This window comes from Pteropus alecto, unplaced genomic scaffold (genome assembly GCF_000325575.1).
Source record: "Pteropus alecto unplaced genomic scaffold, ASM32557v1 scaffold22, whole genome shotgun sequence".
NCBI lineage: Eukaryota > Metazoa > Chordata > Mammalia > Chiroptera > Pteropodidae > Pteropus > Pteropus alecto.
This window is the reverse complement of record NW_006434839.1, coordinates 6807002-6831148: the sequence shown is the minus strand read 5'-3', so window position 1 is coordinate 6831148 and position 24147 is coordinate 6807002. Positions and strand designations below refer to the sequence as shown.

Here is a 24147-nt window from a genome sequence, read left to right as displayed (position 1 = left end):
CAGCAAGGTGGCCAGTGGGGCTGGAGCAAAGTGGGGAGAGTAGCCGGAGAGAGAGGAGAGCTGGTGGGTGAGGTATGGCAGAATGGGCCAGGTCAGGCAGGGTCTTCATCACTGCGAGGACTTTGATTTAAACTTTGAGTGTGATGTGAAACCATTGTATGGTTTTGAGCACAGGAGTGACATGATATGATTAAAAAGGCCACTCTAGCTACTATACTGAGAATAGATGTTAGTGGGAACCAAAGTAGATGAAAATGTTCGTATTCATGCTTTGTTACCTTTAAAAGGTTGAGATCACAGAATTGTTTATATTTCTCATTTTGGTATTAGTTTCATGTATGGATGGACTTGTGTCATATTGATAGAACCTATATACATCCTGGAAGATAATAGGAGCCGACAGATTTGACTCTCTTCCCAGATGGTCCAAACTTTTTTACATCAGTCAAGTTCATTTGGAATTTTTTCTAGATTTAAAAAAAAAAATGCAGATATGTATAATTGATCACTCCAAGTAATGTGGACAATAAGCAAAATACCCGGGCAGTCCAAGTATTGTAAAATACATTGTAAAATTGATCAAAATGAGATGTTATTGTATTAGAAAACTTCAGAGTCCACAGTTTCTGCCAATGTCTCTCATAATGATACTGCAGCAGCAGCACCAAAATAGATAAATATGAGTAGATACAAATGGGAGTCTTGGGGCCCTATAAGTGATGTTTGTTGGTATTTGAATCCGAGTGTTTCCTCCTTGGTATAGTAGGTGGATGAGATGATAGCATCTTTCTTTAAAGATACTAAGTCCACCTAGTGCTTATCCTAGGAGCAGGTAGGCTGAAGGAAAAATACAGATACTTGTCTCTGTTGTGACGTGTGAACAAACACATTACATTTAACCCCAGTTTTGGCTGCCTTGTTGATGCTAGGTCAACCTCTTAACTCATTTTTCTTGCCTGTAGTTAGATATAACTATATGTGATCATCCAAATGAAGTTGTTAGGACTTAATCATTGAGTAATACAACATTCATTCATTAACATTTAACTAAAATAATTTTGCGGCTTTTATATGAAAGTATACCTGAAAGGTAGAATTAGATGGAAGAATATCCTTAATTTTTAAAAAGTCACAGTAGAACAAGTTGGTTTTGGTAGGAAGTTATTTATAGTTCACATATGAGATGGAAAATCCTAGCTGCTTGTATAAGAAAGGGTAAAAAAGCCTCAAAATGGACATGCTAAACAGTGGGCAATAATGAGATATCATAATTCTAGGTAGTCGTCTGCAGTGCATTACTCTGCAACTCAAATCCTGAGGATGGCCCTTGGGAAGGGTTGAGTGGAGCCTCTCAGAATTTAAGACCTTAGAATGGTAGCTAGAAAAAGTAAGGGAACAAAAGCCTGGGAAATAAGTTCGAGGCTAATTTAAAAATGACCTATAGTTATAAAGGGCTTTTGAACAGAATAGCGAGCAATGTTTCTAAAGTTCATTCTTTCTAGGAACTTTCTATAAGATTCTGGAAAAAAAAAAAAAAGGATGACATTTACATCAGGAAAATACTTATGAGAACACTAATATGTAGATTTATTTTTACTATGAAAAGAAGATACCATGGTAATTTGTACTTTTAGAATTAAAAATAATTTTTTATATTGATTTTCATTTACCATCCCTTACAAATGGGGAGCTTTTCAGATTTCTGGTTTAGAATTTCAGTGATGCTGGCATGTTTGTAATAGTTATTGTATGTAATATGCACACTTAAAGGCATTTCCCCCCATTATTCTGGATCCAAATTCAATGCTTTTCTGATTTTATGACTTAATAGTTTTCCACCACCTCCCCCGTGCCTGTATCCATCAGCCTCTCTTACATCTACCTCTGTCCCTCCTCTCACAAATGCTACCACATTGTTATTCAGAGGCCTGGTTAGTGTTCTTCCCCTCTCTTTCTCAAGGCTGGGTTGCAAGAATATTGGTCTGCTGTCTGTATGATCTTACATATCCAGTCAAATAAGCCCTTGGGCCCTGTTGTCCTTATTTTCTCTTTTTCTAGTAGTCTCTAATTAGAGTGACTTGCAGGTCTTATGTATTAGAACTGAAATTCTTTACCGTTGAACAGGTGATCAGGAGCAATTATGAAGTTACTAGAATTCTCAGGAAGCAAAGGAAACTTGTGTTTGAGGAAGGATTTCTGTACTTTGGTTTTGATGTTATGATTTGAACTGCTTGGCTCTTCATGGATTTATTTAAGGAAGAAGCAGAGAGTAACATAATTTTTCAATTTTAATTCTCCTGATAAATAGAATGAAATGAAAATGCTGTCACCACATTTATAAAAGTAGAACAGGCATTTGAGAAATAAATGTGTAATTTGGTATCTTTGTCACATTTATATGTTGTTATTCATTGATGGACATAGTCCTGTTTCTCCCGTTTGTTTAAAAAATCATATTTATTGAGCTATTACTTACATATAATAAAATGCAGCATTTTTAGACTATAGTTTAGTGAATTTTGGCAAATGTATATGCCCTTGAATGTGTTACCATCACCTCAGAGATTTCTCTCCTGCTTCTGCAGTCATTTCCACTCTCACATCCTTTTTGAAGCAACTACTGATTTAAAATGATCACTATAGATTATTTTTGCCTATTCTAGGTCATCCAGTATATACTCTTTTGCATCTAGCTTCTTTTACTCAGCATGTTTTTGAGATTCTTCATATTTCTTTTATTGCTGACTAGTATCCCCTCAGTCCCTCAATTTTTAAAATAACATCTCCTCATAATTGACTTTCAAGTAAAAAAACAAAAAACAAAAAACTAAAGCCTCAGGGAAATTTATTATTAAAAGTTCTTAAAGCTTCTCACGTCTTCAGCTTTGGTTAACTAACTCAGTTTAGGGAATAATTTTGGTGATGTTCATTTTTCACACAGTCTGATGCCCCCAGTGCTACCATCCTTTTTATTTTTCCTTCATTTACTAAGTAAAAGTGAAAAGGGAGTTGATTAACTCTTTCCATGGTAACCATTACAGAGGAAAAAGCTGAGATTTATAGAACCAAGCTGATATGAGTAGAATATCAGAAATCAAATTCTAAGATTTTAACTAAGATTTAAAATACAATGGACTTAATAACTAGAATTCTTAACCCAGAGACCAAGAGTGTCAAGGGGATCTGGGACTGGCCTTGAGAAGTGTTTTAAAAAATCAGATAAAACCACTCACGCTGATAAAAAAACAAAAACAAAAACAAAAACAAACCCAGCACTCCCCTACCTCAACCTACCCAGTCCCAATTTCACTTCAGAGGCACTGACTTTTTACTCTTTTAGTGTTTTTTTTTCCAGATATTTCTATTTCTGTATTTCTGAGTAATATATTTATACTATTTTTCTCGATTGTCCTATTTTTGACATTGTATATGAACTTCCAGCTATGGAAGATGAGGATTTAGTCACTTTCCCACTCTTTCTCCCATTCTTCCACATCTTCCCTCCTCCTCTCTATACAGTTGTATCCTAGTTTATGGTTAAATACATAGTGCTCACTTTGTTATAACTACGTAGTATTTACATCTAAGCCATCCAGAATACTGTTTTTGCTTGTATAATTTTGTTGCTTTCCTTGGAGTCAGTGACTGAATAATGCTGTTGCCTTTTTTCTGCATCGGAGCCCCTAGCCCCATTCCCTGAATCCTGGTTTTCTCTTGTATTGACAGAGCACTTTCTTCAGTAGCTTGCTGAGATAATGGTACTCATAAGGTTGTTTTTTGCATGTCTGATATGCATTCTGATTCACAATCTATTTTATGGGTTCTGTTCCCCACTTTGAAAGCTTTTAAGAAATTGTCTCTTTATTCCTTGCGTTCTTACATGTCAGGATAATGTGCCCTGGCTTGGGTCTCTGTTTCACTCCATTGTTTTCAACACTTGGTGTTCTTTTTTAGTCTGAAAACTAATGCCTTCTGGGTAATTTTCTTCCGTTGGTGTTTTTATCCACTTCATATTTTTTCTTTTCCCTCCCCTGGAAGTCCTGTTTGGCAAGTATTGGATCTCTTGGATCAATCCCTTCATTTTCTTTTATCTCTTTTTTACCTGTGTCTTTGGATATTTATTCAAGGGTATCTTCTAGCCTTTGTAGTGGATTTTTTAAATAATATTTTTAATTTTGAAGAGTTTTTTTATTCTTGAGCTTTTTTTTTTTTTAATAGCATCTTGTTCTTGTTTCTTTGATGTAATATCTTATTTTTCCTAAGAATAGTATAGTTTTTTTTTTCTGTTGTTTAGTTTGCTCCCTCCAATGTTTTTTTCTTTTTGTTTGTTTTGATTCCTGTCTTTCGATATTATAGACCTTCCTTGACTGGTGATCCTTACTTAACTATTTGCATGTAAGAGGGAGACACTACAAAGCTGTTTGGGCAGGGACCCAGCAGTTTCCTTGGTGAAACCTCAAATGTCCCTATCTAGGGTCTTCATACTTGGTCATGGGAAAGCCATAAGTTCCCATGTTGGGGCTGAAAGTCAAGCTGGAGCCAACTGTGGAAGGAGGGTGGGGCCCTGGGGGCTGAGGATCTTACTGTTCCAAAGGCCCTTGACTTCATGCTCCTTTTTCTATCCATGCCTCACACCCTCCCCTCAGCCGTGTGTCTGGCCTAGATCCTTTTTGATTCAGTTTCTTCAGATCATAAACCTTCTATTTGGCCATTGTTGGGGTGGGGAGGGAATTACCTGTCTTTGTGATTTGATGAGGATTTAGGGCTTATAATACTCCTTATAGAAAGTTTTAACCCTTCAATATTCTTGGTGCTGCCTTTTCAGTGTTACCAAACCCCTCTCCAGGCTAAGATTTTTCAGATTCCTCTGCTAATTTGGTTACCTACCATCCACTGTCTTGCCAGCTTCTGAAGTGTTGTCGCCATCTCTTATTTGCTGTTCCTACCTCTCTGTTCTTTTTTCTTGGGGCTTTATGCTTGAAAGTAATTCTTTTGCTATCATTTTGGTGGGATTTCAGGAAGGAGTACAGGTAATTAGGACTATCTTCAACAAACTTTCAAAGTGGTCTCTGACTCCTCCAAAAGCTGATAATGTTCCATTATGCTTTTTTTTTTTTTTTTTTAGGATTGAAAAATCTCCTTATTCAGAGTTCTTTTTCCATTGGAGAGTTTCATAAAAGTACGATTTAGGTATTGTCCTAAAGTTGTAGGAATAGATGAAATGCTTTTTTTCAAGAAACCTTCTAATCTTAACATTCTATCTTAATATTTTCTGTGTTTGTTGGAAAAATGTTGAAATTTAGCTTTATAATCACCAGAAGTATAGTGTCAGTTTGTGCACCGCACGGCATCTTGTAGAAGACGGATTTTCAGTTATCAAAAGCATTGTAGATTTTCTAGGGTGATGAAAGTGACCTGTATGTTGCTGGTTTGAATTATACAGATGTATGCATTTTCTGAACTCACCAAGTGGTACATTGGAGATGTTTCCATGCATAAATTTTACCTCAGACAAAAATAAGACTGTAAACAAATATTAAATTTTAATTTAAATCAAAATATAAGGAATATCAAAAGTATATGAAAGTAGTTCTGTGATTTGTGAAAGGTCATTTTTCAGTTTATTTTGATCTTATTTTTCCATGTTGTAAAAATTAAAGATTTAAGGTGAAAATGAAAATGGACTCATCATGTACATTGTGACTTCCCCTCCCTGCTCCTTTCTGGCTCCTTCAGTTGTGTTAAGCTGTGCCTGTGTTGGTCACTAAACTATACAAATCTATGAGAACACTTGTGATTGTCTTCATATTTAAAAATCAGAGTGCATGGAAAAACTTTATGTCCTAATTTCTTTTATTTTGAGATTATCTCTGGATGTGCCTACTCTTTTCTGGAATCTAGCCTTATTTTCATTTTAGTCAGTTGAGATGAATGCCAGTCCCTTGGTTGAAAGATTCAGCTAAAGTTCTTGATCTAACAGGATGGACCATGTGACCTATTAGCTTGACTAGGAAGTACGAAAGAAGAATGGGAAGAAATAATAGCACGGACTCTCATATCAATTGTTCCTTTTTGAACATATTAACGTCATTGTGGTAATTCACATTTTCAGAGTACTTTATATCCAAAGTAATTTTTTCTAGATTCACTCAAAGGTAGAGTAGGAGTAGTTTTCTCATTTCACAGGAGAGAAAATACAGACACAGAGAGGTGGAGAGGTACCCAAGTGAGTTAGCGTCAGAACCAGGATTAGAATTTTGTAAGCTGACCAACCAAGGGGAATATGTGGGAGTGGGAACAAGGACCTGTTACTTACAGTAGTACCAGTGAAGGATACTAACCAGCTTTTGAGTTTAGGCTGGCAAGACTTTGGACTGACCCAACATTGAATCTGATTTATTGTAGGTCAAAGAGAATCTGCTTTCATGCAAGATGCTGTTGCACTGCAAACGGGATGAGCTTCGGAAATTGTGGATTGAAGGAATTGAACATAAGCATGTACTGAACCTGTTGGATGAGATTGAGAATATCAAGCAAGTGCCTCAGAAGCTGGAACAGTGCATGGCCAGCAAGCACTATCTCAGTGCCACCGACATGCTGGTAAGAGAACAGCCTGCACTCATGGCCACTTCTGCTAAGATATCAAAGCATTCCTTTTGTTCTCTCTGAATTCTGTAATTCACGTAGCACATTACCAACTGCCCTCTTGGGATTCATGAGCCTTTGCAGGTAAAGCCTGGCTGATTCTCTTCCTAATTCCAGTGTTTGGAATGGTAGGCGATTATTATTTATATATTGTCTGCCCTTGGAACAATGGCAAGAAATATAATGGTAAGAAATCAGTACTTTAATCATGTTGGAATAGTAATGAGAGGTGTTTTAGCTTCAGAGGAAGATAGTTTCATTTTAAAGAATGAAATCTACATGAAAGAGAACTTTAAGAGATTTGTAAACTTGATGTTCCACAAATTCTTTGAAAGAATTTTTACATTAGGGCTCTGTTTTTTCCTTTATATTGATTGATAAGAAATAAAATAATTTGGGGGGAGTAATTATGGAAGTAACTTTGTTAAGCAGAAGCACTCCACAGCTTAGCCTTTAGTCTTGATCTGTTCTGCTACTTTTTGAATTAAAAATGAAATTCAGAGAAGGTCTCAACTAGTGGTGCATGTGGCTGAGCATCAGGAAGATGAATAAAAAGTAAAAACACACATCTTGCTGTCTAGTAACCCTAACTTTCCCGGGGCCTGTGGCTCTTGGAGAGGGCTGCTCTGTCGACCTCCCCACCCCACAAAGACACCTCCCCTCCATCTCATTCCAAGTTGTCTGAGGACTACAGAAGCCCTCAGTAGCAGACGGAGTGTATTTGAATTTTCTTTTCCATGACAGGTGAAAGTCTCATCTTTGTTTCACCAAATTAGATTGGCTGTAACTCTGGAAAAGGTACTGAGAGGAATTATTGGGAGAAATGGGTTAAATCTTCTAATTGGTTCTAATTCATTTAGAGTTTCAAGAAGAATTTTGCCATAAGTCCCTCATAAGAGGCTTTTAAGGAAATCTGGTATCCTAGAGGTGAGACGTGCCATGATATTCTATCATGTATTAAAACCGGTTATGTAGTGGGAGTGGATAGTCTGTTTCTACAGTGGAAGGAGGTTAATAACGATCTGCTCTTGGGTGGCAGAAGAATTGGATCTTTTCAGTATCTTGTTCATAGTGACATCTGTAATAATGACTATAGGGTGTCTGACAAAAGGAAAATGTCACCTTTCAGGTTAACTCTTGGTTTACATGTTAGGAACGCATAAATGTGCTAAATTATCAAGATTCAGCAATCAAAATAGATAAACATATATTTAGCTTATACACATCTATTTGAATCACAATTTTTTGTGGCAGGCCTGCTTTTACTAAGTGCCATATGTTAAAAATAGGTTAAAAGTAGAAATAGAAATAAATTCTATTTCTCTTAATTATGTTTCTTTTAGGATTTCAGATTTTTGTTTTATGGTCTTATTACTTAAGGGCTAATTTATTAAGAGCTAATCAATAATGAATACTGTTTCTTTTTTTGACATATTTTCTTAAGGATCCCATTAAATAACTTTAAGTTCGTGGTTGCAAGTTACAGAAATCCAACTGTAGCTAGCCTCAGGAACAGAATTGCTTTACTCGGGTAACCGATCTGCTAAAAGGACAGCCATGTGTGTGGAATGCCAGCGTATGTTCTTTTGCATGTCTTGTTTTACTGTAGATGTTTCTTACACATGTGGGTGAAGTTTGGGTGTTTAGGGAGAAGGGTGTAGGTTGTAGCATACATCTCTTTGGCTTTGTAGAGGAAAATAATCTTTCTTAATATGGGGGTAGGATCTAGATTGGGCCCACTTGGATACTGTCATTATCAGTTCTAACTAAAACCAAGGGGCTGGGTGGTGTGGGGAACCTGGGGTATGGGGTGGGAAGGAAGAGCAGTCACCTTCAGAAAAGTGCAAGTATATGAGATACACTTCCCAGAAGTTTTGTTTTTCTTTTTCTAGTTCTTTATATATTCTGGATACTAATCCTGTGTCTGTTAGACGGATTGTAAATGTGTTCTCTCAGTTGGTGGTATATCTTTTTACATTGTTTATAGTGTCTTTTATTATAAAGTTTTAAAATTTAATGCAATAAAATTTCTTATTCTTTTTTTCTTATGTGTTTTTTATTTTAAGAAAAATCTTTTTTCGATTCAATGTCATATAAAGAGAATCTCTTATGTCTTCTTTAACCCATTTAGAACCTATTTTCATATATGGTATGAATCGGGAATCTAAGTTTGTCTTTTGTATAAATAGCCACTTGGCTCAGACCATTTATTGAATCCGTTTCCTACTGATTTAATGCCATCTTGGTCCCATACTAAATTTTCACATATCCACGGTTCTGTTTTTGAGCTCTTTATTTTGTTCAGTTGATCTCAACTGTATCTGCACCAAAACTATGCTGTTCTAATTACTATAATTTTATGATATATCTTGATAGCAGGGGAAGACATTCCCTTATCTTACTATTCAGAATAGCCTATGCTATTCTTGGCCCTTTACTGTTTCATATGAATTTTAGTATCAGCTTGCCAAGTTCTACAAAAAGTGTGATGGGATTTTGATTAAACTTAAGAGAATTTTATCTTTGTAATATCGAGGTTTTCAGTAAACAGGATATGTCTCATTAATTGAAGTCTTCATTTATGTCTTTTATAAGGCTTATAATGCATTTCTTAGAGATACTGAATTACATATATCTTGTTTCTGAGTATTCATTTTTTGCTTTTTTAATACAATGGCTCTATTATAATTTCCAGTTGTTGCTGAGGTATAGGGATGCAATAGATTTTTTTTTTTAATTGATTACATATTTCCCTGAAACTAATCCCAATCCTGTTTGCCTGGAAAATTATGATTTATCCTTTAAGAATAAATCTCTGAATGTCCCAGGTAAATTAGATTCTTTTCTTTTTTAAAAAAATTATTTATCTGTATACTTAACATGAATAGATGCTTTTCTTTGTTTCCATAAGCTGTATATATTTCACTGTAATACAATTGCTGTCATTTGTATGGTAGGTCAGTGAGGGCAGGGGCTATATCTTAATCTATTTTTTGTCCTGTACTTAGCATATTGCACCTCATATAGTCAGAGTTCACAGATCATTAGCCAAATGAGTAACTGTGTGAAAGACTTTCATACCACTAAACAGAAAAAGGCAATTTCTTTCTACGACCTGTGCTCTGGTCTGATTTTTTACCTTTTTGTTATTTTTGTTGTTGTTTTTAATGGCAAGTTTCTCTAGTTTCTGATATTTTGCCTTTGTTTTTTTAATAAGCAACAATAATAATATGGATTGAGCATTTACTATGTACTGGTACCATTTTAAGCATATTAAATTTGTCAATGCATTTAATTCTCTTAACAATATATAAGAGATAGGTTTCTAATATCATCCCCATTTTTCTAGATGACGTAGCTGCTTTGCATGATCTGGGGAGTTGGCATATCTTAATCTACAATAAAGATTTCATGGAGATAGGGTTTAAGGTGTGCTTAAAAGGTCGGACACATTCTTCAATTTGGCTTTATGTTTGTAAGAATGAATAGTAACGTCTATAATTGCTCTTTCATTGGACTTCGTATGAAGAAATAATCACGTTTCCTTTTCTTATGGTTTTGTGCTATTAGAAGTAAAATCTGCGTTAAGGCATCAGAAGGGTCCAAATGGAAGTCTTTGCTAAAAGACATCAGAGAAAAGACAAAAATCCAGCCTTTCAAAACCCTCTGATTTCTTTGGATTTGTTTGACAAAAGATTTTGCATTTTTATTTTAAGGCAGGTGCAGATGTCCAGTAATTTAATCCCTATTCAGGTTAATAAATCCAGATTAAATAAATCAGTGATGACCCATGGCTCTTGTCAGCTTCTACAATTCCTACTCTACCATTAGACGGGTCTAATAGCTATAGACTTGGCTTCTAGATGGGATATTTATTTCTTTTGATATGATAACCTGAGTATTGCATAAAATAATTAAATTGTCATGACAGGGAATGTCTGCAAATAGGCATGGCCTTTTGTTTCCTCCTTCAAGGTAAACAGCTGCTGTTAGCTTACAAAAAGCTAAAAGTGATCCAACAAGAAGCCTGTATTCGTCACATTGAAATCAGAGACTTGATTTATATTGTAGCCTGTAGCTTTGCGATATGTGTGGTTTAAATTAGACCTTTGCAGTCATTGTGCTAGGTTGATGCAAACACATTAATGACATAATTTCTGGTTGCTGCATCACATTTCTGCAGTCTGTCCTTTGTATTCCACTCACATTAATTGAAGTAATTTTGCCAGTGAAGCGTGTTTCAAACCTCTGCATTTAAATTGAAATTTTAATTCCCTTATTGTCTTGAAAAGACGGCTGAAGATGCCTTGTTACAGGTTTCATTATCACTCAAAACACTCCAGCTGCTGGTTCTAATGTACAATGACTGATTAATTCTGGGAAGAATTATTAATATAAGAATAGCAGCTTCTTCCCAATGGCATGAGCTAAGCAGGAAGGTATTACATGATAGTTAATATTTTTATAAACTTTTTTTTAAAGGAAAATTTGTATGGAATTCTGCATCAAACTAGAATTGTACAGATGAGCTTTGTAAACCACTTACACAAGTTCTGATTTATCAACCCGTAGAAGTCAATTCATAATTGTATTCAATCAGTGGGCACCAAGCCAGCGTGAGTAGTTTGGAAGCACTTTAGCTGACAGTCACAAGGCTTGTGACTAAAATAATTTCTTCGTTTCTAAGTCTTCTGGAGATTGGAGAGATTTTGAATGTTTCCTAATCATTTTGTCCTTTTAAAAATTTATATGCCTTTTTAAAGAGACTCCATAGCTATGTAGTCAGGTAAGGATTATTATGATAATCATAATAACTTATATTTACGTAGCTGCCTTCTTCCCAGAGGATCCTAGAGCGCTTTGCTCAGAGACTGGGATGGTGGAATTATTTCACTTACACTGTGAAAATGTGGCCACATCTGGAATAAAGAGAATAAGGTAGCTATTTAACTGCATAGTTTTTTAAGTCCCTATAATAAAAATAATTATATTTGTAATATTTTCATTTTACAAGATCCTCTGCAATTGTTGGACAACATTCAAGATGTCAGCATGGGTCTTAGTGTGGGTCAGGTGAACCTGAGCTTGAATACAGCTTTGATTTTTGTTAGCTCGATGACTTGGGGCTAATTATTTAATTTGACTTTGCTGAAAGTTGGAGTTTAGAATAAAGGATTCTTATTCTAAGAGATTCTTGAAGGGATTAAGAGATATTAAGCTATATATATAAAGTAGGCACAGTATACATAGTAAGTGCTTGGAAATGTTATTTATAATTAATTATTTTTACTGATACGATAAGAAAGGATTTGATGATGGCTCCCATGTTATAATCTCAAAAACTGTTCTGAGGCAGACTTTTTAAAAAAAAAAATTTTTTATTTTTCGATTGTCGTTGGCATACAATATTATTAAGTTCAGGTGTACAACATAGAGATTGGACATTTACATAATTTACGAAGCGATCACCCCGGTAAGTCTAGTATGCATTTGACATCATACAGTTATTACAATATTATTGACTATATTCCTTATGCTGTACTTTTCCATCCCCATTACTGTTTTGCAACTACTAATTTGTACTTCTTATCCCTTTCTCTTTTTCACCCACCTCCTCACTTCCTTCCCATCTGGCAGCTTTCAACATGTTCTCTGTATCTATGAGTTTGTTTCTGTTTTGTTTTGTTCTTTAGACTCCACATGTAAGTGAAATCATACAGTATTTGTCTTTCTCCACTCAGCACAATACCCTCTGGGTCCATCCATGTTGTTTCAGATGGCAAGATTTCATTCTTTTTTATGGTTGAGTAAAAAGTACATTGTATATATGAACCACTGCCTCTTTATCCATTCGCTCATTGATGGACACCCAGGTTGCCTCCATATCTTCGCTGTTGTAAATGATGCTGCAATGAACATATGGATGCGAACATCCCTTCAAAGTAGTATTTTGGATTTCTTTGGTTAAATACCCAGAAATGGGATTTCTGTTGTCTGGTATAAGTGTTGCTACCACAGCTTTTTTTTCATTTCCATTTTCATGAAATCTTTTTCCATCCCTTTGCTTATAGTCTGTGTGTGTCTGTTGATCTGAAGTGAGTCTCTTGTAGGCAGCATATGTAAGGGTCTTGTTTTCTTATCCTTTCAGCCCCCCTGTCTTTTGATTGGAGCATTTAATCCCTTTACTTTGAAAGTAATTGTTGATATATAGTTATTACCATTTTATTATTCATATTTTAAATCTTTTTTTTTTTTTTTTTTTCTTAAGTCCTCCCAACATTTCTTGTCATACTGCCTTGGTGGTGACAAACGCTTTTAGCTTTTTCTTATCTGGGAAGCTCTTTATCTGTCCTTTGATTCTAAATGATATTTTTGCTGGGTAGAGTAATCTTGGTTATAGGTCCTTGCTTTTCATCACTTTGAATATTTCATGCCAGTCCATTCTGGCCCGCAAAGTTTCTGTTGTTCTCAACAGAACTTGGCTGACAGTCTTATAGGAGCTTCTTTATAGGTAACTAATTGCTTTTCTCTTGCTGCTTTTAAGATTCTCTTTGTTTTTAACCTCTGGCATTTTACGTATGATGTGTCTTGGTGTGGACCTCTTTGAGTTCATTTTGTTTGGGACTCTCTGAGCTACCTGGAGTTGTTTGACTGTTTCCTTCACCAGGTTAGGGAAGTTTTCCCATCATCATTTCTTCAAACAGGTTTTCAATTCCTTTCTCTTTTCTCCTTCTGGTATCCCTATGATGTGGATGTTGATATGCTTGATGTTGTCCCAGAGGCCTCTTAAACTGTCCTCATTCTTTTGAATTCTTCTTTCTCGTTGCTGTTCTGGTTGGATATCCTCTGCTACCCCATCCTCTGTCGATGATTTAATCCTCTGCTTCATCCAATCTGTTGATTCCCTCTAATGTATTCTTTATCTCAGATATTGAATTCATTTCTGACTGGTTTTCTTTTATGTTTTCCATCTCTATTTTAATTTTTTCTATCTTTTAAGTTCTGTGTTCATCTACTCTTCCCCTAAGTTCACTGAGTATCCTTATAACCAGTGTTTTGAACTCTGCATCTGGTAGATTGCTTGTCTCCATTTTGTTTAGTTCTTTTTCTGGAGCTTTGTTCTGTTCTTTCATGTGAGACATGTTTCTTTGTCTCTGAGGCGGACTTGTTTTGAGCTGATAAGAGTTGTGGTAGGATTGGCAAGTTAAGCATTTTTGATTTCTTTTCTTCTTCCTTAACATGGACAGATAGAATGAAGGACTACTCTGCGTTTTATATAGTCAAAGAAATTACTGCAGGCAGAGATACGATTTTTCTCAGAAAACAAGTCTAGTCTACTCTAACGCACTAATGGATGGTCAAGACCTCAAAATTCTGTGCCTTATTTTTGAGAATTGGTATGGACAAATCATCAGTTACCTCTTCACCCGACATCCATTACATATTCAAGGGTATCCATTGACTGTTTAATTATAAGCAATGTAATTTGTTGGTAAACTATCCAAGATCAGTTTGTTGCAAAATCTACTCTTAAGTAACGTGTTATTCTGCTGAGTATTGTAATTCGATAGAAGCCAGTTCAGTGTTGGAGGGCACTCATCAAAAATGTTTAATGTGAGAGTAGTTGATCTTAAATTATTCTTTTTGTCAGTGCTTAGATAGCAGCACCAGTGGACCAACTAGGTTGCTCCTACTGGTGCCAGTAAAACTGTGTCATTGGTAAATAGAGTAATTCTTTTCTCATATTATGGTCAGGGAAGGGGTGATCATGCATCCACTATCAAATGATTAATGTATAAGTAAGGAAAAAGGGGCCAAAACACACATCTCTTTCATCTGGCTTGAAAATTTCTGAGATCTCACAAGACTGTTTTTTCCTCATCATGACTCTGGAAATGGTATTGAGGCGAAAGCTCTAAAAATATCAGGAGTTGGAATATTCTAGTAAACTTATTGTACTTACCTGAAAGTGGTTCATTGACTCTGCAGAAATGTTTCAGTATTCCATATAGATTTCTCTATAACTTAGTAAAAAGTATATCGGGATCAATAATGAAATAGCCACCATTAAAGCCCATCTGTTCCTAGTGTAGAATATTGACTTGAGTAACCAATGCTGGTATTCTGTACTAATAATTTATCAGAAAGAATCCAGCACATATTTTGATTGACAGACAAATGAATGTGAGGCCATTGTTGATCACCTGTGTTGTTGGTCTATATGCATTTGTGAAGGTAGTCTTAACTTTTTAACCTTGAAGGAGCTTACACCCTAGTAGGGAGAGACAGATGATGAACAAATACAGTGTCTCTCATATGATAAAGAGGACCAGGAATACTGGGAGTGGGGTAGTATGACAGTTTGCTATTTAAATAGGGTGGTCAGCTGTAGCTGCTTCTAGCTGCATTTGAGACCCCTTTTTTCCCCTCAAACATCTGATCTTCTTTTCAAAAAGATTTAGGAAAAGCTGAAAATAAAGTTATTAAACAAATAACCTTGGTTTTTGTGTCCAAAATTGAGTAGCCTTAGTGCGGCAGCTTTATTTCTTACCTAGAGAGTAAATGTATAGGGCATCATTGCTGCTCAGTGCTCTTTTCATTTAGATTTGTTTTTGAAGGCCTGTTTCTAAAAGCCATACTGATAGGAACCCGGTTATTGCATTGGATTTCCTTTCCTTTTAGTTTGCACTTTTATCTGTTCTTCAGTTGCCTCTTTTATTTTGAAGCAAATAGAAATTGTTTTATTGCACTAAGCATCATAAGGTTCAGCAATTTTCAGTTCTCTCAGGTGGCTGCAGGGCAGTGATTCCCAAACTCTTCACATTAGGGAATCCTTCAGGAATTCTAAAACCCAGGTCATAGCCTAGACTGATTACATTGAAATCTGGGGGTGGGACACTAGCTTCAGTAATTTTTGACATTCTCCAGGTGATTCCAATGTATAGACAAATTTGGAAGCGTTGATGTCGGATGTTGCCTATGCTATGCAATAAAGCAAAAACGAATTGCCGTTGACTTTAACACCAGCTCTAAGAAGTTATAAACCAAGTATTTGCATAGGAGAGACATCACAGTGCTATCCTCATGTTTATGTACAAATGTTGGAGTTTGACTAATGTTGCTTTGTTGCCATCCTCTGTTGCAGTTTTTGGATAGAGCTGATGAGTATTTAACTTTTATTCTGATTTTATAGCAAAATTACTTTGTCAGTATGAGTTCTGTTTAATGTTTAAAGTAGATGCTTTTTAGGTTTGGGCTGACTTAGCACTCATCAGAGCTGTCATCTTGGTGCTGATTCCTGCATCTTTACTGTGGGGTTCTTACCTGATGTATTGCTGAGATTTAATGGATTGAAATTGGGGTAAAAACGAATTTATTGACAGGTGGTGGCTAGGTGCTATAGTGCAAACAAAATGGATTTAAAAGCCAGATGTTCTTAATTCCAGTCTGGACCTAACAATTCACCAAGTTCTGTGAGCTTAGACAAATCACTTTCTCTCTCTCTCTTTTGAATAAAAATGAAATTTTTTACAGGTAAAGTGCTTTGTAACAAAATATAAGGCAAGATACAAATTTCAAATGCTATAGGTAGCATTGTCATCACTATCACACAGGGTCAGGTAAAAAGAAAAAGCAGTATAGTCTTGGGCTTGTTTACATTGAGTAATTTATCTCCTTGGTGCTTCCGTCACAAATGCATACATGTTTTAATCAGATAACTGTATGTGTATGTGTGTGTTCATGTGTTCACGTTTACATACGTTAGTCTGTAGGAGGAATGATCTAAATCAAGAATAATACACAAGTCCTTTGCTGACATCCTCCATCATATTCTGGTTTCAGCCTCACACATGAACTTGTTTGAACAGGTTTTTGACTGGTCAGTCTTGGCCAGATGGGGATCCTAGATATGTGTAAATTGCAGCAGGTGACAATACACGTTGTTCATGGGAGCCCTCTGTATCTGATGATGGTCTGAGCTTTAGCTTGGCTTGAGAAGATGGGAGGGGCTTGTTAAAGAGGTATATTTTCTCTGAGATTCATCCCAGTACTAATTACTTGTGATTGCTTAGCTCTTAAAATGGAGGGGAAAAAAAAAACAAAAAATACCCGTCATATCCTTTTTGCATTCTTTTGTGGGATTTTAATAGCTTATGTTAGTAAAGAGCTGTGTAAGTACTGAGCATTTCTAATGGATTCGGGGCTCTTGCAGAGTGTGGGTGAATTGTCTTGATATAAGCGTGAGCCTGAAGTGATTTTCAGAGACATCTTTTGTCAACTTTTTCTTGTCTTAGAATAACAAGTAAGATGACAAATATAAGTGTCTTTGGGACACTTGTTAAATGAGAATATCTTGCCTAGTGGTCTCTTGTATTTTGGAGAAGAAACCTAGGTTTCAATGCTCTCTTTATGGAGCACTGATGGAAACTGAGAATTGAAGGGATCATAAGATTAGGAACAAGGATTTTTTTCATGAGATTATTTCATAAGCAATTACAATTCTTATCTTTCTCATAAGATGTTAGGTATAGTTTAGTTTCATCAGGAAAATAATTGATCAGATCTGTTTTAAGTACATATAGAACAAAAAAGGGTTGTAATTTGACGTTATGCATCAGAAGCCCTAGATATGTGCGTAACTTTGGTCTTGGAATTCTACTTCTAGAATGTTGTGTTAAGGAAAAATTAAGAATTTCAGTTGTTATGTGTTCAGAAATATGTATACAAGGATAATTCTCACAGTAAGATTTATGAAAGTAAAAATAATTAGCAATTAAGTATGGGAATTGGTTAAAGTCATTTGTGGAATAGTCATAATAGACTAGTATGAAAATACTGAAAATCATATTTAGTGATGTCAGGTGTTCCTAATATATTGCCAAATGAAAACATTTAAAAATAATGGTTTTTAAAAAATTCTGTATGGACAATGATTGGAAGGAGTCAGTTTAAAATATATTGTCTAATTATTGAGAATATGGGCCATCTTTTTCCTTTGTGTTTTACAAGTTTTCTTGATTGAGTGTATAACTTCTATAATTTGTAAGAAAAATAAAGGGTAAGAAAAATATATTTCTGTGCCTCACCTTTTTTTTTTTAATCTGTAGAATTGAGGCAGGACCTCAGTTTTGACAACCTTTAAAGGTACTTTACAATTGAAAGTTCTTATATTTTATTCCTCAGATACTGTCATTCTGTGAGGCTTGGGCTGATGGACTATCTTAGGAAGACCTGGCTTTTCCTCCCTACAAGAGAAAGACTTTTGCTTTAATAAAATATAAGAATAATTTGTGGTAGAATGCCCTGATGTTTAAGGAAAAAAAACAGAACAAAATGAAAATAAAAATAAGGGGAAACGCCAAAGAAAGCTTAAAAATAATAAAATGGTATGCTTTTAGAAGTCTGTGTTTCATAGCAGTAATAGGTTATTGTTCATAAAGCTAGAAGTCACATTTGATCTCTTTTGAGTTTTGTTTTCTAAGAGATTTGAAGATACTTTGAAGAAGATATTCAGAAGTAAAAGGCCTTTTCTTTGACAGCACTTTATCTTACAGCCCCCCTCCCTTCATTCACTTATCAATAACTTCATCTCATTTGCTTTATCCTGGAAATTCCATTATCTCCCAGGCAGTCTATTGCATTAAGCCTTTGGTACCTAATACTGCCTCATTTACATTGACACATGCTTGACCTCAGCCTTTCTCCTCTCTTTGTTAATGCACCAACAAGCACTGATATCTCTCTGGAGCATTATCATTTGGCTGTTAGCTCAACTAATAACAACCCTTCATTTGAGCTGATGAAGGTTTATTAAATAAAAACGTGCAATAACCCTGGCAGTAATGAAGGGAGAATGGAGGTAGACAGCATCCTGTTTTTAATGGTGAGAGCATGCTGAGTCTACATTATAGATATTGGGTTTCCTGAGGGAGAAGGGGCACCTGAATGGGTCAGATCAATATTATGTTAGCAAACCGATTTTAAGAATGGGCATTTTTGATTGCTTGATTTGATCACTGTCGACTAGCTACAAGCCGAGGAGTTAGGGGGAAAAAAGAGTGTTCTTGCTCCAGGCACTCGGCCTTGCCTTGTGCCAGCAGCTTTCCTGGGAAGTCTGTCTTAAGTACCAAACTGTCAATAGCCCTGAGGCCTTCAGTCATTGGCAGAGCTGAGTCTACTGGAGCCTAAAACATCTTTGTCTTCTGGGTTTCAAGACGTGTTTCTTTGTTTGTAGACAAAGATTTTTGGTGTTCTTAAGACTGTTCTAACAGTTTAATTTGTGTCATATATGTAAGAAAGGAGAAGGTATCAGTTCTCTGGAATAGTCTAATTTCATATCTTTTTACTGTATTGGTAAGTTGGGCCAAGGTGACTTTTTCAGAATGTATGTCTTACTAGAAAAATGCTTCCTTAAGGGAGACATACTGACCTATTGAAAAATGATAAAACATTTTGGAACCACATAACTATCAGAGTCCTGAAGGAAATATTTGTTTTGGACTCAACAGTGGCAAACATTTGCTTTCTTAGGGAATATAGTTGCCAAAATAAGCATTTTCATTAGCTAGCAGATGGTTTAGTTATCAGGTTGGTTTGTTTATACTTGAGTTTTTCTTCTTCTTCTTCTTTTTTTTTTTTTTTGGCTTGAAGCTAGTTCTATTTAGAAACAGTTACTAATGTCATTTACCTTTGTATATCTCACCTCCTCCAACCAAAAATTTAAAAAAGACCAGTAGCTTCCTTTCTAGCTTTTTTTATTAAGGAAGCTAAGCTGCTGTTGAGAATGGCCAATTTTCATTGGTTTACATTAAAGCACGAAACTAGATATTTTTACCTAATCAGTTTGAGTGATACTAGCAGAAGATAAGCACTTAAATATGAAATAATAATTTCCTAATTTAAACTAAAATGAAACTGAGAAATAGACATTTGGGAAAGAAAATATATGGGTACCATAGTTCCTAATTACAAAGATTTATTTCGTTGTAGACTTACCTCTTATCTCAAGGTGAAATTTTTGAATACCAGACAATTCTTGATTGTGTACATTTTAACAGTACCTTTGACCAATTTTTTGAGTTAAGGATACACTTTTCAAAATTTCTGTTTTAGTGGGTAGGATTCTAATAGCCAAACATATTGTCCTGGTCAGTATTATGTGTTTTGTAAATGTTTGCTTATTTTCCTAATTCTAACAGAAATATTTGTTTTCAACTTTAAAACAGTTCTGTTATCTATATGAGCAATTTCAAACTGTGTCGAGTAGAACCCAGTGTTCTGTTAGATAATAACTGGAGTTCTATGAAAAAATTCCCTTCTAATAGTATCTTTTTTCCCCAAAACAACATTTTTGAAAATACATGTAAAAAAATTCTAAATACATTTATTTGGCTCATTGTGTGGTACTCTTTCACACACACAAAAAAATGGTGTGGCATACTTGAGAATTCTAAAAGGTCATAGTAGAAATCATTTGGGCCACAAATGAATGATATTTGATTTGTGAGTAGATGTATAGACAGTATTTACCAATGAACAGTTATACTGTATGTTATCTGGTCATTCATCTGCTACATTTTGTCCTGTAATTTTAATATATATATATTTATGACATTCACACTTATAAGTGTATCACACTTATAAACCCAATTTTGATAATTTCTCATAGCCAATAACCTGTGAGACCATTTACTTTGATTCAGCTGCTTCTCTTGAATTTCTGTTGATGTTTCATTAGTGTTATTTTAAGAGCTCTGTAGTCATTAAATTTGCAGAACAGTGAAATTTATAAAATAACCATTTCTCGGTTATTAAAAAAATCTCTTTAGTTGTATTTTTATTAGTGGTTATGCTCATTCCTAAATGTAAATGGATTCCTCTCCTAGTGAAGCCTTAGTTGTTAATAAGTGCCTGGAAACCAGACCCCCCAGTACAGCAGAATCAACTGTCAGTGGTGTTGGTTGGGTTGATTGTGCTGCCTCATGAAGGTTTTCTTTGTGTGTAAACTTCATGGTACAGGCTACTTACAACCAGATAAGATAAATGTCAGGCCTCTAACTGAGGTTCTAGAGATCAAATGTTGCATTGACAACTATTTCCTTTAAATTGGTTTGAGTGAGTTTAGAGTAGGGGAAGACAGTGACCTTGCCCAGCTTCCATAATTGTAGCTTTATAAATAGACTTTTAATAGGAGAAGACCTGAAAATAAGCACTGTATTTTCACATAGAAATAAGAGCCTATTCTCTATTCTTTGTGGTTTTTCAGATCTTTGAATTTAAGACAACTCGTGTGTGTGTGTGTGTGTATGTGTGTATGCATGTATGTGTATATATATATATGTGTGTGTATGCATGTATGTGTGTGTGCATGTGGGTTAATTGTATTTGTATTTGGGGTCATATTCAGAAAGTTTGTCATCTAAATGGTTATAATGGTTCTGTGAAGGAAATAGCACTTTATTGAAAATGCTGCATTGAAAAACCGTCTTTCTTTATCCACAGAATAAGTAGATTCTGTTAAAAATAATTTCAGTGAACCTCAGTATGTGCCAGGCACTGTGCTGAGTGCTTTATCTATATTTAAAAAAAAATTTAATCAAGTGGCTTTGAAAGTTGACATTGCCATATAATTTCGTATTTGGAACGTGAGCAGTTTGGGTTAAAAATCTTCATGCAAATTCCTACAAACAAATCAAGCCTGGCTGTGCAGTGGGTGGTTTTTAAGCTTAAATATCTCAGCTGGATTTAATTACCTTAAGGGATAAGGCTACATGATGGGCCAGTGGTTTACCAAATTATTTTTCATTTTCCGGATCTCGATGTCACTAAAGGTTAATGCATCCTCTTTTCTCTGCTAGCAACCCAAGTTAAAATCCATTTTAGAGCATAAGTGTAAATGAATTTGTTGTTGTTTTTCCTCCTTGGGGACACTTTGGTCATTTTGTGAGGCTGCCTTTCTATTTGGAATGGCTGGCAGCTTGCGTAAGGCCCAGGGGCTCGTGTAGCAGGGGCAGTTGCAAGTCAGCATGAAAATGAACTGGGGGGCTTCAGAGGGCAGAGCTGGCCCAGGGCTTGTCACTGTTTCATTCCTGATTCTTTCTTGGTTAACTTAAGGAAACTTGTTTGCTACTGACATTTGATTATAGCACATCATATGAGTAAGCCATTGCAGCTTCCTCCCTTCTTAAGCCAGCTTGCATTGGGCAGCTACCAAGGTTTCTATATTTACTGACCACGATCTCCTCAGTGTCCGTGAATATTGGTATAGATCTGTGATCAATATTTATCACTGTTTGTTTCATGGCTTCTGTTGTCTATTGCTTCCGTATAAATGCTCTCTTTTTTAGAAGCATGTTTGTATGCGTAATTACATTTAATGTTTTTACCCTAAAGTCAGTATTAATTAATACCTTTATCAAATTAGGAATATTTAGAAGTGTGAGCAGATAATAGTCATGGTACGCTGCTCCCTTTGGGGAGCTTGGTAGTGTTCTTTTCCCTCTGAGTTCAGCTTGTAGTCATCTCTTCTCTGTTATTATAATTGCATTCTTTGTATTTTTCTACCCCCTCCTTTTTTTCTCTTAAGGAATAATACCTAGAATATACTATTCACTTTAATCATTTTATTAAGAAATGCAAGATTTTTATATGTAAAGCCAAATATAATTTTACATACATGGATAAATGGGATCATATCATACATACTGGTTTTTTTTTCCCTTTGCAGTTATCACTTTGGTTTCAAAATGTGTTGCTCTAGGTTCCCCAAGTCCATCGTCTCCATTTGTTGTAGGCATTCCTACACCATTTTTATTCATCCAATCCTTTTTGTGTTAAAATCTCCTAAATTGAAGTTTATACCAGGATTATCTTCCTCTCCATAGTTTATCTCCTGTTCACTGTTCAAAACCATTTCTTCTGTCAAACTGGAATAGGCCAAGGAGAAGTGATGATTGCTATCGTCCACATGTAGCATTCATGTAAAAATTGCACTGACCTCTGTGTGTGTGTGTGTGTATACGAGAAAGACTCTATGTAGACATACATGTAGATGTAGGCTAACCAAACTCCGATTCATGATCATCATGAGAATTATTAAAAATTTTATAGTATGCTTTTATTTAGTCTTAGTTTTAAAAGGCTAACTTTGAAAGTCGATATAAACTATAAATGAAAACATGGAGTTCTTATGAGACTTAATGATATAATCATTTAATGGGAGAGGTCATTTTACTTGTGTCCATTGATAGGCAATGTGTGTGGGTATAAATTTGGATGTATGGATTTGTTTTGGTATCTTAGATGCCTTCTTGTTTATCAGGATTGTTTTCTTCAGCATTGTCTTAGATGTTAAATCCTTCAAAGAAAGAAGTAGGCCTATCCACGTTATGCAGTAGTGCCCCCTTATTCACTGGGCATATGTTCCAGGATCTCCAGTGGATTTCTGAAACCGCAAATAGCACCAAACCCTGTGTATACTATGTTTCTGCCTATAGATACATACCTGCTATAAAGTTTAACTTATAAATTAGGCAGTTTCACAGATAGAAGATTCGTTCCGACTATAGATCTTAGCGATCTTGCTTGCGATTTTTTTCTGAAGTTGAAAGCTTTTACCTTTTCACCTAAAGGAAGTACTTTGTCTTCTCTTTGGCATATTCAAATTGCCAGCATCACTACTCTTGCACTTTAGGGCCATTAAGTAAAATAAGGGTGACCTGAACATAGCACTTCAACACCACAACAGTGGGTCTGATAACTTAGATGGCTGCTGAGAGACTGACGGTCAGGTAGCATATATGGTGTGGATATGCTGGACAAAGGGGTGATTCATATCCAGGGCAGGATGGAAATGGACGGGGTGAAATTTTACCACACTACTCAGAACAGTGTACAGTTTAAAACCTATGAATTGTTTATTCGAATTTTTCCATTTACTATTTTTGGACCTTGGTTGACAGTGGAGAAAGTGGTCTACTGTACAAAGTGCGATGTGTACTCATAAGGTTTTCTTAAACTTTCTTTTGACAGTATCTTTTAAAAAAATAGTCTTTCATATTTATAATCTTGTTAGGCTATTTAGTAGTTATATTTGTCTTTTTTTCCTCCTTTCAGGTGTCAGCAGTCGAGTCTTTGGAGGGTCCCCTGCTCCAGGTGGAAGGACTGAGTGACCTTAGGTTGGAGCTTCACAGCAAGAAGATGAATCTGCACTTGGTTCTCATAGATGAACTGCACCGGCACCTGTACATCAAATCCACTAGCCGAGTTGTGCAGCGTAACAAGGACAAGGGGAGAATGAGGTTGGTTAGAGAGGCTCTTCGCTACAGTGTATTGCGGCAATGTAGAATTTTAAGGAATATTGTTTGTTTCCCAAAATATTGTTGTAGTTGATTTTACTTCTTTTTTTTTCTTTTTTTTAACATACTGTCTTTGAAACTATAAGATAGTTTCATAACAGCAAATACTGCATATTCTGAAAGTCTGACATTCAAAGTTGGTTCG

At 35.5% G+C, this 24147-nt stretch overlaps 1 protein-coding gene across 1 annotated transcript in view; it reads left to right on the top strand.

Moving 5' to 3' along the window:
- EXOC4 (exocyst complex component 4) overlaps window positions 1–24147 on the top strand; it is a 643761-nt gene that overhangs the window by 23504 nt on the left and 596110 nt on the right. The window contains 2 exon segments of the mRNA XM_015588393.2: window positions 6406–6600; window positions 23761–23945. Coding sequence (XP_015443879.1) covers window positions 6406–6600; window positions 23761–23945 — 380 coding nt within the window.